Source organism: Anneissia japonica, unplaced genomic scaffold (genome assembly GCF_011630105.1).
Source record: "Anneissia japonica isolate Jap-2015-1 unplaced genomic scaffold, ASM1163010v1 scaffold3334_len1275209_cov185, whole genome shotgun sequence".
Taxonomy (NCBI): Eukaryota; Metazoa; Echinodermata; class Crinoidea; order Comatulida; family Comatulidae; genus Anneissia; species Anneissia japonica.
This window is the reverse complement of record NW_022738561.1, coordinates 236,742-250,075: the sequence shown is the minus strand read 5'-3', so window position 1 is coordinate 250,075 and position 13,334 is coordinate 236,742. Positions and strand designations below refer to the sequence as shown.

At 31.0% G+C, this 13,334-nt stretch overlaps 1 protein-coding gene across 7 annotated transcripts in view; it reads right to left on the bottom strand.

Annotated features, from left to right (window-relative positions):
* The window catches only part of LOC117117611 (diacylglycerol kinase delta-like), a 99,686-nt gene that overhangs the window by 63,552 nt on the left and 22,800 nt on the right, over positions 1–13,334 (bottom strand). For all 7 annotated transcript variants that reach the window (XM_033261969.1, XM_033261971.1, XM_033261970.1 and 4 more), the window contains exons 2-3: positions 5,556–5,603; positions 1,286–1,348 (exon numbers count right to left, since the gene is read on the bottom strand). In XM_033261969.1, the coding sequence (XP_033117860.1) occupies positions 1,286–1,348; positions 5,556–5,603 (111 nt within the window). The remainder of the gene's footprint in view (positions 1–1,285; positions 1,349–5,555; positions 5,604–13,334) is intronic.

Sequence of the window (13,334 nt, the reverse complement as noted above, 5' to 3'; positions counted from 1 at the left end):
TATGCCTACAGCTGATGATTTTTTTGCCGTAAAACCAAAATAGTTTCATCCATGCCGATATTCCGGTCGGTTAGCGTGAGCCCTGACTGAACTCTGCAGAAACTTCAAATCGATCTTCGCATCGCGATGTAAAACAAAATGTCGGAAAACTTTTCTTTGACACATGCGCATTTGCATAAATGTCTACACACACACATACACACTACACACAATAAAAAACATAGGAAATAGCAAGAGTGATTACAATAGTTCCTATTGCATTACATGCATAGGAACTAAAAAATTGGATGGATAATGAGAACTAATCTTAAGCTTTGTCTACACTATCACATTTTCTTTTGACAAAAAAGCTGTTGTTTGTATGCCCATATATAGTCATGATGTGCCTATATATGGTCATGATGTGATGTCATCATGACCGTATTTAGGTGTGTCGCTCAATTTAAGATAGTGTGGACATGGCTTTATTGACATTTGGAAAGAGTGAAACATCAGGACAGGATTAAATCCAGAAGGATATTTCTATCATATTCCATCAGGAAAGCATATGTGGATTGGTGGTTAGGATACCTGTTTTCTAATCCCAGGAGACTGGGTTCAAATCCATCTTTTTAAACAAGTAAAGCCAATAAATTTAAACATAATCAATCAATCAAAATCAAACTGAAATAGTGTAGGTTCCCATAAATCGACATGTGAACAGCTAAGCCAAAGTTCAGGCTCTTAAAACCTACAATTGGCGGTTTGAACATGAAGCGGTCTCTTTCGCGTCTCTTGGGGCAAAGCACATCATCTACAAGTGAAACCTAGAAGGACGTCCTGGCACAGAATGTATTAGATGCATAGTGCATATCATACATCACTCCTCAGAGAGCGGAGACAGTGGCGAATCTGGAGTTTTGAAATGGGCCCAAATGTAGAGTTGGGCCGAGGATTTAGTGAGGGGGCCTTGGGCACAAAATAAAGTAGGAGGAGGTGACTTTAAACTGCTAGAGCATGATTTTTTTGCTTCAGATATCTTCAATGGGGGGAAGGGGCAACTTGGCATGCAAACTTTTTTCTCCTGAGCGGAGACGGTTACATTGTTGGCCAATATATGCAATATGCAGTCAAGAAATACTGAAACACCAATGCACAAGCGAAAATGAAATAGACTAATTTGATTTGCTTTTCCGAACAAAGTTCAGGCTAAAACTAGAATTAGTAGTCCTCCAGGAAAAAGTAACATTCTGGGCTTATGATAAGACAACATTTGGCAATGTGATTAAAAAAGGTAAAAACTTACGTTGCTTTCCTTAGCATAGAATAACTTTCTGCCTTTTAACTTGAAATACCGCCGTCGCCACCTCTGCAAAGATAAATGTAAAAATATGATGGGTTATATTTCTGTATATTCAAATTTTAACAGATCAAAAGTCAAATAAGAGTAGGATCTAGGATGTACCTGAGGATGCCAATACAAGTGATGACATAGACAATGTTAAGAATTTTTAATTTCTTAATACGCTGCCATCCCTGTTAGCACCATAAGAACTTATCTGTTTGGGATCTACTGAAAGATTTTTTTGTAAGCATTTTGCAACGAACTGAGCATTCAGTACTATTATAGGTGTTGTATCTAGAAATCTTGAAATGGGAGGTGCATATGGGGGTGCGAAGGTCTCATAAGTGGGGGGGCTCAATGATCAGTTGAGAGCCGCTAGTTCTCAAAATAAGTTGATTTTAGGCGATTTATAATTACTTGCAAGTGATTTTTTTTGGGGGCGCTAGAAATTTCTGGAGGGGTGTGTGCGATAAGCACTGAGTACTATAACATGTCAGGTAGCCACCCGATTGACTTGAAAGATTTTTTTGTGCAAGCATTTGGGAACAGTCTGAGCATATGATTCAGTACTATAACACTATATTGTACACACACATATACATACTGTACCATACACAGATAAACACATTGTACGTACAGCTGGCTCTTGTATTAGACATTTCAACAGTAGTGAATGCCCTGTTGTCATTATGTTTATTAATCTACAGGCGTCTACAACTACGTAAGTAGGTTATGTTTGGTCTATATTCCATCTTAAAACACACAAGTCAATCATCAAAACTCAAGTTACTATAGCTTGGAGAAGTGTGCAAGAAAAAGTTCAATTTCACTAACGCTTCGTATGAAATAATCAAATGATCAATTAAAAGATTTATTTAAATATTTTTACGGTGGATTGCAATATATCCATATTTTGGGTTATCATCTAAATTCAACCGACTTACAGTATTGTTTTATCACCTTTATTCTTTGCATTTTTTTTTTTTTTTTTTTTTAAATTCCTGTTTTGATTTAAGTTACAAGTCTGGAGTAAGGAGAAACAGGAACCTAGCCATTCTTGCACTTTTGACCTATTCTTGAACTTTTCAAGGATGATATTAATGTAAAGTTCATACACACAGTATCCCTTCTTACATGAATATAATTATAATAATTATGAATACTATTAAGTTGTTCTGATTAAAGAAACTGCCAGTGTGATATTATATTTTGTATCGGTTTATTTGCAAAGGAATATATTTCCTCATTAAAATTTCTAATGGCAAGATGAATCAATCACACAAAGTACAAGCCAAGTAATTCAAATATAGATTTTGAAATTGTCCCCACAGACAACATACTATATATCATTAACCTTTGCAATTATTATTATTAATCATAGTTTTGTTGTTCTAGACAGTTAATCTTGACATCCAATTTCCTTAATGTAACTTTATTTCTTGCTAACATCAGGGCTGTAAAAAGTTGGTGGTACTGGGTCCGGGCCATGAGTATTTTAGGGCTGGGCTAGCAAAAAATACATTAAAACTAGACCAATATTCAATAGCTAATATATGTGCTAGCAATTATTTTAGCAAAACTAGACCTTAGTCCAGTGAAAAAAATTAACTTTCTACAGCTCTGTAACATGATATTTAATTTGTATATTTTTCTTGTATTTTGATATACTGTATACATGTGGAATGTACCTCAATGTAAGATAGTATAATACATACTCCAAGTATCGAAATTCAAGCCATCGTGTCAGGATTCAATATTTCAACATTAATTATGTCATCATCAACCAAAATTCGGAAAGCACTCAACGTCATTAAGCGATCAAGGCTCAGCGCAGTACTAGGCGACATACAGAAATCAAGCTACAAAATTATTATATAATGACAAGCTAACTGTAACAAAAACAAATTTCATAAATGTTATGAAACCAGATTTTTTTTTCAAGAATTTATGTCATTTAAAGTGTTATGTAACCTTTTTCCATTTATAAGTCTTATTTGTCAAGTTATACTTTACAGTAGTTTGGTGTGTTTGTTTTGTGTCCTTTTTTATTATTATTATTATTATTATTATTATTATTATTATTATTATTATTATTATTATTATTATTATAATAGTACCAACAATTCACTGTAGAATACTCTTGTACAATATAGCCTTTCCATGTTTAAATAAAGTTTATATTATTATATTATATATCAAATTTCAGAGACTACTACAATGATTACAGTTAGTTAGCTTTGATGCCAATATTTTGAAGTTTATGGTGGCGTTAACATATACAACAGATTTATTGGAGATAAACAAATCGGTTTAGTTACTATATCACATCTGTTCACTGACAGTATAGCAATAAAAGTAGTAATTTTGCAAGCTAACATTACACATTCTGGAGTAGATGGGGGCCATATATTATGATGTTACGGTGTAAAGGTTGAGTGCTTTCCGAATTTGGTACTACTATAACTATAAGATGAGATTTTTGTTATATCTTTTTCGTGAATTCGCCATCTGAGAGTCATGCTGACTGTAAATAAAAATATTTTATTTTTGGTCATAATATTTAGATGTTATGGCGTGAAGGTTGAATGCTAGCCGAATTTAGTACTGTACTATAACTGTAAAGGCGCGACTCTTTTTTTATATCTTTTTGTGAATCCACCATCTGATAACAATAAATAACTGCAAATAAAAATATTTTGTTTTTGGCCTTTCATTGCACCTTCCACCATTCAAATATTTGAATTTTTTTTTTCATTAATTTTTATTACGGCCATTGCAGAAATAAAATTTGTCAATAAGAAATCATTACGGTATCTTACAATAAAAAAACTAAAAAGTATAAGCCTATTAATCAGATTCCGAACCTGTTAGCATATCATCACACACCACATTTTTTACTTGTTAATGCGATAGAATCTTCAGCGAGGGTCAAAGGGCATCTTTTTTTACTTCATGCATTTACATACTTTTATTTTTTTTCAATATTATTTTTGTGATTTTCCTCTCTGCCTACATGAATTTGGTAGAGCATTTTGCTAAGAAAGATAATTAAAATTCTATTTTGTTAGCACCCTCCTCTGAAAATTTTGCAATCACAAACCTGGAGGGAACTATAGGATTAAAAATATATATGACAACATTAAAAAAAAAACAATTTTAGCAAAATATTATGTCTAGAAATAAAACTACACACTTAACAAATGTTAATACTACTGTAGGCCTACTAAATCGGACATTGAACGTTTGATGGGAACAAAGCCTTCTGCTTGCATCAGTGCCGAATAAATGGACTAAATCAGAGAGTATCAATGCAAACAATTTAGCAGTTCCTATGCGTATCTTAGAGTGCAATTATTACATAATCCTACGACATGTACTTTGTGAATGTGAATAGGAGTAACAATACTAAAGTAGCATGAGTAGTAATTATGCCAGCTAATTATCAAATCGTTGGGAGATAATTCCGATTCCTTTTACACTCACTCTCCCTGGATCAATATTGTCTCAGATATAATTTAACAGTTGTCGTTAAGCTTTAATGTGTGGTTTGTAGCATCTCCAAAGTTTTCTATTTAAAATAGCGCGATTCTGAAAATGTTTGTTTATTATTGTTTCCTTTAGTAGATTGGAAAAAAAAATCAAATATCTATTAATAAAATTTTTTTTTAAATAATTAAAAATAAAATTGAAAAAAATTGAAAAATTGCAGGCTTCAGGCAATCTGTTGATTTGTTCAGGAAATGAATGTCTTCTATTACCTATAGTGTACTCAAAACCTGACTATAATTGCTTACTATTTACAGATTTTAAAAAATAAAGGTAAGTGGAAATTAATACCCTGTTTCTCAACCACTTTTTTAGGTATCTATCTATTTGGAGGTTATCATTGTTTTTATTACAGTTTAAATAAATTGAAATAATATTGTCTAGGTTTTTGCAAATTCCAATTCAAAATCTTTTTTTTTTATAGTTATATAAATCTTAAATTATTGTGAAGGGTTGTGCATTCAGAACAATAAGATAACACACAATATATTTCATGACAATATTATTCTATAAAAAAATATTTTAATAAATACTCAACATAACAAAGGTACTTGTAATGAAAAGGAAACTGTGAACTAGATGCCAACCCAATAGTGGGGAAACTTTCCACAATACAAATTACGAAAATTAAAAATACATACAAGAAGGAAAACATACTAAAACACTATACAGATGGAACACTTACTTGGAAAGAAGACGTCTGTTTTAACAAATATCCCTCTTTCGTACATGCCTTTAAAAAAAGAAACAACATTATCTGTAACATTACCTTAATTTGGAGTGTACACTAAAAACAGAATTATTTTATCATTCAGTATATTATTATATAACATTTGTCAAAAAAGCATAGAGCAGAAACATAATATATAATCCAATATAGTATGACAGGTTTAAAAACATCCTATTTTAAAATATTTACATTGATTTTATAACTAATCACTTTTTATGTTTATGTACAAACGTTGTAATGAACACAACATATTTCTATTTATATAAAAATACTAAATTGATTTGATACTAATATTATTATTATTAACAAAAAAAAATCATCAAGAGAACATTATTAATATAAAACTAAAAAATGATTAGTTTGTGAAACAAGGTATAAAAAAAGTCTTGCCTTTTAAATCTTTGTCATAGAAAGAAAAATATAAATTACTCACAATTTATGAAAGATTTACATTGATTGCACGTTTGTAAATGATTATACATTTTATTTATGCATACAACATTTTAGTCCGTCCTTTGTTGTTGAATCATCTTATATATGACTGTCTGACGACTACATTGGCAGACAAGATACAAGGACAAAATGGCAATCTATGTAGCGTAGAATTTTTTTTTCTGTATATGACAAATGACACTCAATTTTTCTTGTGCTATTTTTAGATACTGATTGGTTCTTAATGCACTGTATGTTTAATTTATTTCTGGTTATGAAATGTAAACGTGAATATAGATATCCAATAATGAAAAACGACCCCAAACTAAAAAAAAGAATGGTGAAGACATAAATCCCACACCACACAATCTGACGTCAAATGGTATCAAATACGTGCAATGTATTACCGTACGGATGAAAAAAATATGAGCATATATACATGATATCATCATGAAATAGTTTTGTCACATTCGTTTTTTATCCATCATGGGCGTCAACATTATGAAGATGTTGTGAATGAATACATCACTTTAAAGATACTGAAAAATCTGGGAAAACCCCTAAATTTCATATTGCAATGTTGTGATTATAACAATATAGTTATCTAATCTTGTTTTAAAAACTCAATTAAAATATTGAATTTGTTATTTAAAAGGATTAAGTAAGTTGTTTCCAACGAGATACTGAATATCAATCAAATCCTATTGGCAATCAGCTGATTTTCATGACAACGTATTGTACAGTAGACAAGATAATGTTTAAGATATAGTGTGGTCTACTTCTGTTGGTGAATTAGGCAGTACATTGGGAGATAATCGTCAGTTTTTGAAGAGTACTAAGTTCTTTAATCTATGGTCCATGTTGCACACACAGGACTACAGGGGTCTCACGTTATGGAAGTCAATTGCTGAAAATCTGTTGTTAAGGTCTGACGGAGGTTTGTGTTGTGTGTGCCAGCTACTGTAAAATACATGTACAATTATATTATGCACATGCACAAACTTGTCGCAATTATGTTTACAATAAATACAAAGAGGTTTGGTTGGGTTTGGGTCACAAAATATTTAAAGAAATCTGATATCTGCCATATTGTCTGCATAAGAATTGGAAAATTTCACTTTTAGCCTAGGCCCTGTTGTGAAAATTGTAACAATCCTGAAGAAATCCAGGAGAAATTCAAATTCTGGAAGAAACTGTGGAGTTTCCTGGAGACCAGGAGATGAACCAAAATTCCTGTTGACTCAGGGCAATTCTGGAGAACTTGGGAACTCTAGGACTAACAGCTTAAACATCTAATCCTCATGAGGAACCACAGACTAAGTTAGTGGTACAGTGCCAACTGAGCTAAGGTGAAATTTTAACAGCAAAATATACAAGAAAAATGCTGAACAAAGATTGGGACCATTGGCAGGAAATGGATAAAAATATAAAAAAACTTTTGCCTACAGTACTTCTACTATATGAAATTAAATCATTAAAAGCTGGACATACAAAAATGAATAAGGATGACATCTGCTTGATAGGAATTTACCTAACATAAATCAGACAATATCTACACAATGCCGATCAATGTATATCTACATACATTGGTGGAAGTCTAAATTTATCACATGAATTAATTAATACTGGTACGCAAACTCAGGTAGAGAAAATTTATGGTTTTTAATAAAAAATATTTGGAATTAAATTAAACTTCAAAATAAGAAAATCTTTTTTCGAGTTATGAACATTGCTCATGTTTCACTTGTGAATATGTACAAACGACGATTAATATTAATTTTTAAAAAAACACTGAATAAAACTCAACGGTTGATCTTATGTGACTCGGCGAGATACAGTAACACAATACCGTTACTTCTATTCATTATGCAGTTGGTGAATAAGATATACAAATTACCACAAAGAAACTACTTAAGGATGACAATATTCATTGTAATCAAATATTATATGTTCAACTCTCTAGAGATAAAGGATTTCAAGAATTACAATCTAAGTACATTATTTACATATAATTAACATTAATTACTTTCAATTTACACAATATTTACTATTGTATTTAATCTTTCTCGACATGCTCATGAAGATTACAAATTTCAGATAAAATTAAATTAAGAATAACAATGCCATTTTAACTATGTTGAAAACCAGGGCCTTTGTGATAAGCATGCTATAAGTCATTTTGTCTATTTGTTCATTGATTTCATTTGTTCATTTAATAATTCACTCATTCTTTCAGCCATTCCTTGGTTTATTGGTTGATTCATTTATTCATTCTTTCAGTCAAAACAACAATTTAAACAAAAAAAAAACAAGTATAATATTGAATTTCATTTATGTTAAGTTAAAGAAAATAAGAGTTTTTTTTACACCAGTAGCTTTCAATCTGCATTTTTGGACCTTCTTCAGCTGAATGACATTGGCAAGTAGACAATGTCTACTTCATAGATGCAGAACATCCACCTGCCCTCTTCCCCTCCCCTCTTGGGAATGAGATAAGGGTTGGTGTAGGAATTACCAATTTTGGAGGTTCTACTTTTCAATGTCATTCAGCCGAAGGTCTGAGAATGCAGACTAAAAGCTACTGGTGAGAAATAACTCTTATTTTCTTAGCTTAAGAATGAAATTTGATATTATACTACGCAAGCAAAATGAAGTTATCTGATAAAAAACAAGGTTTAACAATATATAATAATTCAAAACAACCAGAAAAAAGAAAATTGAAATATTAAAAACTGACCGCATAAATAATTATGAAATTTTAAATTATCGATTTCCATTAAAAGAAATTTAAACATTAATGCAAATACATGAAATAATTCAAATAAAATTTTAATTCTGGAATTGATAAACTTTGGATATTGTAATTCACAGATAATTACTTAAAACAAAACGGAATGACTCTCCAAATGGTCTTCACAAAAGCAAAACAGAATATTAAGATATTCGGTGATGTGTGAGGGTGAAATCTGGAAATTCCCTCAAAACTTGATTCAGATTCTAGACATCTCAACTCTACTAGAAAATCATTTATTATTTAGGGTCTATTGAAAATGGTAATTATAGATACTGTAGATAAATATAAATCAAAATTAAAAGAAAAAAAAAATAAAAAAAGAAAAAAAAGAAAAAAATATATATATATTTATATATAGATTATATAAATACAAGAAACAGAAAAAAAAAACAAAAGGGTAAATTAAATGAGATTTTTAAAGGATTGTAAGGAAAGCGAATGAATATTGCTATGAAGTTCTGATGATAGATTATTCCATAATTTAACTGAGCGATATTTAAAAGTTCTTTTTCCAAAATCATTTCACTATTGTGGTAAGACTAAAGTGTTTTTTTAAATTTACTTCTTGTATTTATGCTATGGTAAGCATTAATTAATTTGTAAAAATTAGTTAAATATTCAGGAACAGTGCCCGATAAGCATTTAAATGTCATAAGGAGTATTATGTTCCCATTGTTGGTTTACATCCTTCCAGTTAAGAGATTCCATGAGGTCATTAACAGGTGTTTTTATATCAGCATGCAAAATAATTCTGGCTAGCCTATAGTAAAACCTGGAGTGAATTAAGGTGTGCAGCTGTGCAATTGGACCATACAGTACTACAATAATTGGAAAAAGGTAATACAAAAGAATTTGCTAAAAGTCTAAGAATTTGGTAAAAAATATCTTAACCTATGAATAACACCAATACATTGAGAAATTTTGAAACAAAAATTCTCAATATGATTATCCAATGTAAAGAGAGTATCAAATGTAATTCCTAAGTATTTAAAGTTATCAACTCTATCAATTACATGACTGTTTATTGATAAGGAAATATTTGAAAATTTTGGGAAATTAAATTTTGAACAAATACTATAAATTTTGTTTTAACAATATTAATTGATAATTCATTTTTTATTAAACCATTTAGATAATAGATGATGAAAACTAGTTTAAAGTAGTGCTCTGATTCCATATTATTTAGGTTTGTTAAATAAAATAGTATGGTTAACAGTGTCAAAAGCCTTCTTTATATAGCAGAAGTAACTTTGCCATTGTTAAAATTATTAAGAATAATAAATGCAGTATTAGTAGATTGAAATGGCCTAAAACCAGATTGACAATTGGTACTATATTATACTATATTTAAAATTAAAAAGAAGGTGATTTTAAAATATGAAACATATTCTTTAAATTTATTATATTATTGAAGCTTAACAGAGGTAACATCGTTATTGATGTAGTACTGTAGAACAAAGTAGAAAATAGAAAATGTGTCTTCTTGCAGGCGACTGAAGTATAGTGTAGTGAATGCCAGGATTTAGGAGTCACAATTATGGTACTAACAATTATTAAACTTATACTAGATTCACCAATAAAATCTAGCAAAATGTAACAAATTGTTTCATTAAAACCAACGTAACATTCATCTGGTTTGTAGCTGTAGAAAACCATGGGTGGGGTGGTACACATTTTAAGGGTAGATGGATGACAACTCCGCTCCTGTCCATGTAAGACAATGGGATTTTCCCTTCCCCTGACGACTACAAACTTTATCACGACCTCGTGGAAAAACACCGTCTTTTATGTAAACAAGTTTTACATGAATATTTTAAATGTATATTTTCGTGAATAAATAAAGCTTTGATTTATTGATTAAGTGCACCGCTAAAGCTTGGTTTCCATACCATTGCTAAACGCTATTGCCGACAAGAGATGCCGATTGGTCGGTTGAACCAGTGAACCTTTCCGATTGCATCAGGGACTTCTACGCAATACAACAATTGCGCTGAAAACAGTGTAGCGACAGTGTAGCAATTTATTTGAGGAAACCAAGCTTTACCGTACATGAAACTTGATACAAGTGTAAAATAGTAAGCAATTAGTAGAGCTCCGCATAGTACTCTATACGAAAATTATTATATGAAGGTTAGATTTAATAGTTCAATATAGTGTTGGTTTACACTTTCTTAGTCATAAAGGTTTTTAACTAAGTATGCCCTATATTATGTTGTCATAAAATCAATATGTTTTATTATAGCAATCAATTAAATGAAGTTTTTAAATACCAAACATGACACATCTTTTTTTTTTTTTTCCAAACTCACTTGGGGAAATTTACCTAAAATTTATCAAGGCTGCTTACATTGGTAAGATAAAGATTTATTTTTTTAATAGAAAATGTTTTCGTTAAAAAGCCTCGTAAAAAGCAGTACGAAATTCAGATTAGTAAAGAATCATATTGTGTGTGAAGAAAGTTTGAATTTAAGTATTATTTATGGTTTGTAGAATGCATTAAAAATGTGTTGATGGGCTATTGAGTAAAATACATTATGACATACACTGTATGTGATGATATGTAGAGGAAACAGGATATTTGTGTAAAATTGCAGTTGGAATATATGCAGACTCCTCAATAAAATGCATTTCCGTGTAACTATGTCTTCAAGTTTCCGTAGTAAATGAAAAACTTCCCGAGCACCTAATAATTTGCCTTGAGCGCAAGATATGGGTTGCACAAAATGACAGTACAGTACAGCTATGGCGTATAGCATCATAGTCACTCATACGGTTGTTGATTTAGCCATAATAAATTTTTATTTTTTTCATAACTTTTTATTTTTCATAACTTTTTATTTATTTTCTTTTGTTAATAACTTTTTAATTTTTTTGTTATAATTTTTTTTTTTTATAACTTTTTATTTTTTTGTTATAACTTTTTATTTTTTTGTTATAAAAGTTTTATAGAGTATTTTATACTTTTTATTTTTATTAATTTTTATTATTAAAGATGTTTTGTATTTTTATATGAAATTTTTATCTCTTATATCTTATATATTTATTGTGTTTGGCGACCTACTCGATAAAGATTTGAATCTCTTTTTGGCAAGGTTAGGCTATGTTCACACACACGGTGTAAGGCTGGCGTGGCTTATGCAAGGCATAAGCTAATCCACGGATTAAAATTCCAAGGTGTTCACACGAACAGTGTTCGCTATTAACGTCTGGCATTCAAAATGGAAGTGTTGAAGTGCTGATAATGCCAAGGACGTGGTGTAGTGAGTGGCGAACAACGCTACTGTCTAGTTCACACACAAAGGCGGACACTACGCCAGGCTTAAGCCAGCCTTACACCGTGTGTGTGAACATAGCCTAACCTTGTTTTGGTTATGGCTGAAATGGCATTAATGACTAAATAAGACTTAATGATGACTATTCAATGCTGGTAAAGATCATGATGACAGCCATGATGACACTGATTAAAATGGTTAACATAACTGCAATAGTAAACAATTAGCCAGGTAGCCTCCAAACTAATTTGTCACAACCTAAGCACTGGATTCTGCAACAAGCCTAATGTTACTGAAAAGTGAGATAGTCTCAAGGCATACTGAGAATTACCAGCATGCTGATGTTGTTACGGTGAGTAGTTGATTGACACACTGATCCCAGACACTCCAGACACAGCTGTTGACAGCTTGGAGGCTGCGCAATCCTAGCACCGAAAGCTACTAGAGAAATCCTGTCCATCTATGATTTTGAAAATTCTCTCCAGGTTTCTGTGATGCAACTGCACTAAGTGGAGGTGACAATAAGCAATTATGTCAATAAAAAATTACAAAAAAAAAAAAAAATTATAAAATAAAATTGTTACACTGTAAAATAATACAAATAAATACTATGACAATAAAGTTTATAGCATTATTTACAATTAACAGATTTATTATTCGGACATTCGATTCCATGTATAGTCGCGAACATGCACAACATAGGCAATGTACGTAGGGTATGTCCATTCCTTGGGAAGTAATCCTTCTCACGCATGCTGCCCAATTTAACATACTCCACATGCAACAATAACACTGATGTACGTGTAATAAAAAAAACCTCTATAAACAATAACATATACTGTTTGTGTAACTATACCACAAATGTAATGTCCAGGTACTCTAAGTGTAACTTAAAAACCGACATAGTTTTACACGTAACAAGAAACTGGTGTACGTGTAATCAATAATACTGCCCTAGCCTACATCAACAAGAATTCAAAACTGCTTTACTGGTTAATAAGGACACCAAATACATCGACTAATAAATATTCCTTATATTGGTTTTATTTTACAATAATTTACTGCAGCTTTCATTAATCACTATCATTCTCCTGCCTGCTACATATAAACTCATCTCAACCATGAGAAGACTGTACCATTAGGCAAAATAGGGATGTTCTCCTATAGTTAGGCTGGATAATATGATAGCAAATAATCTTTATAGAATTTGTATTGATGATTGTTTCATTACTTTAC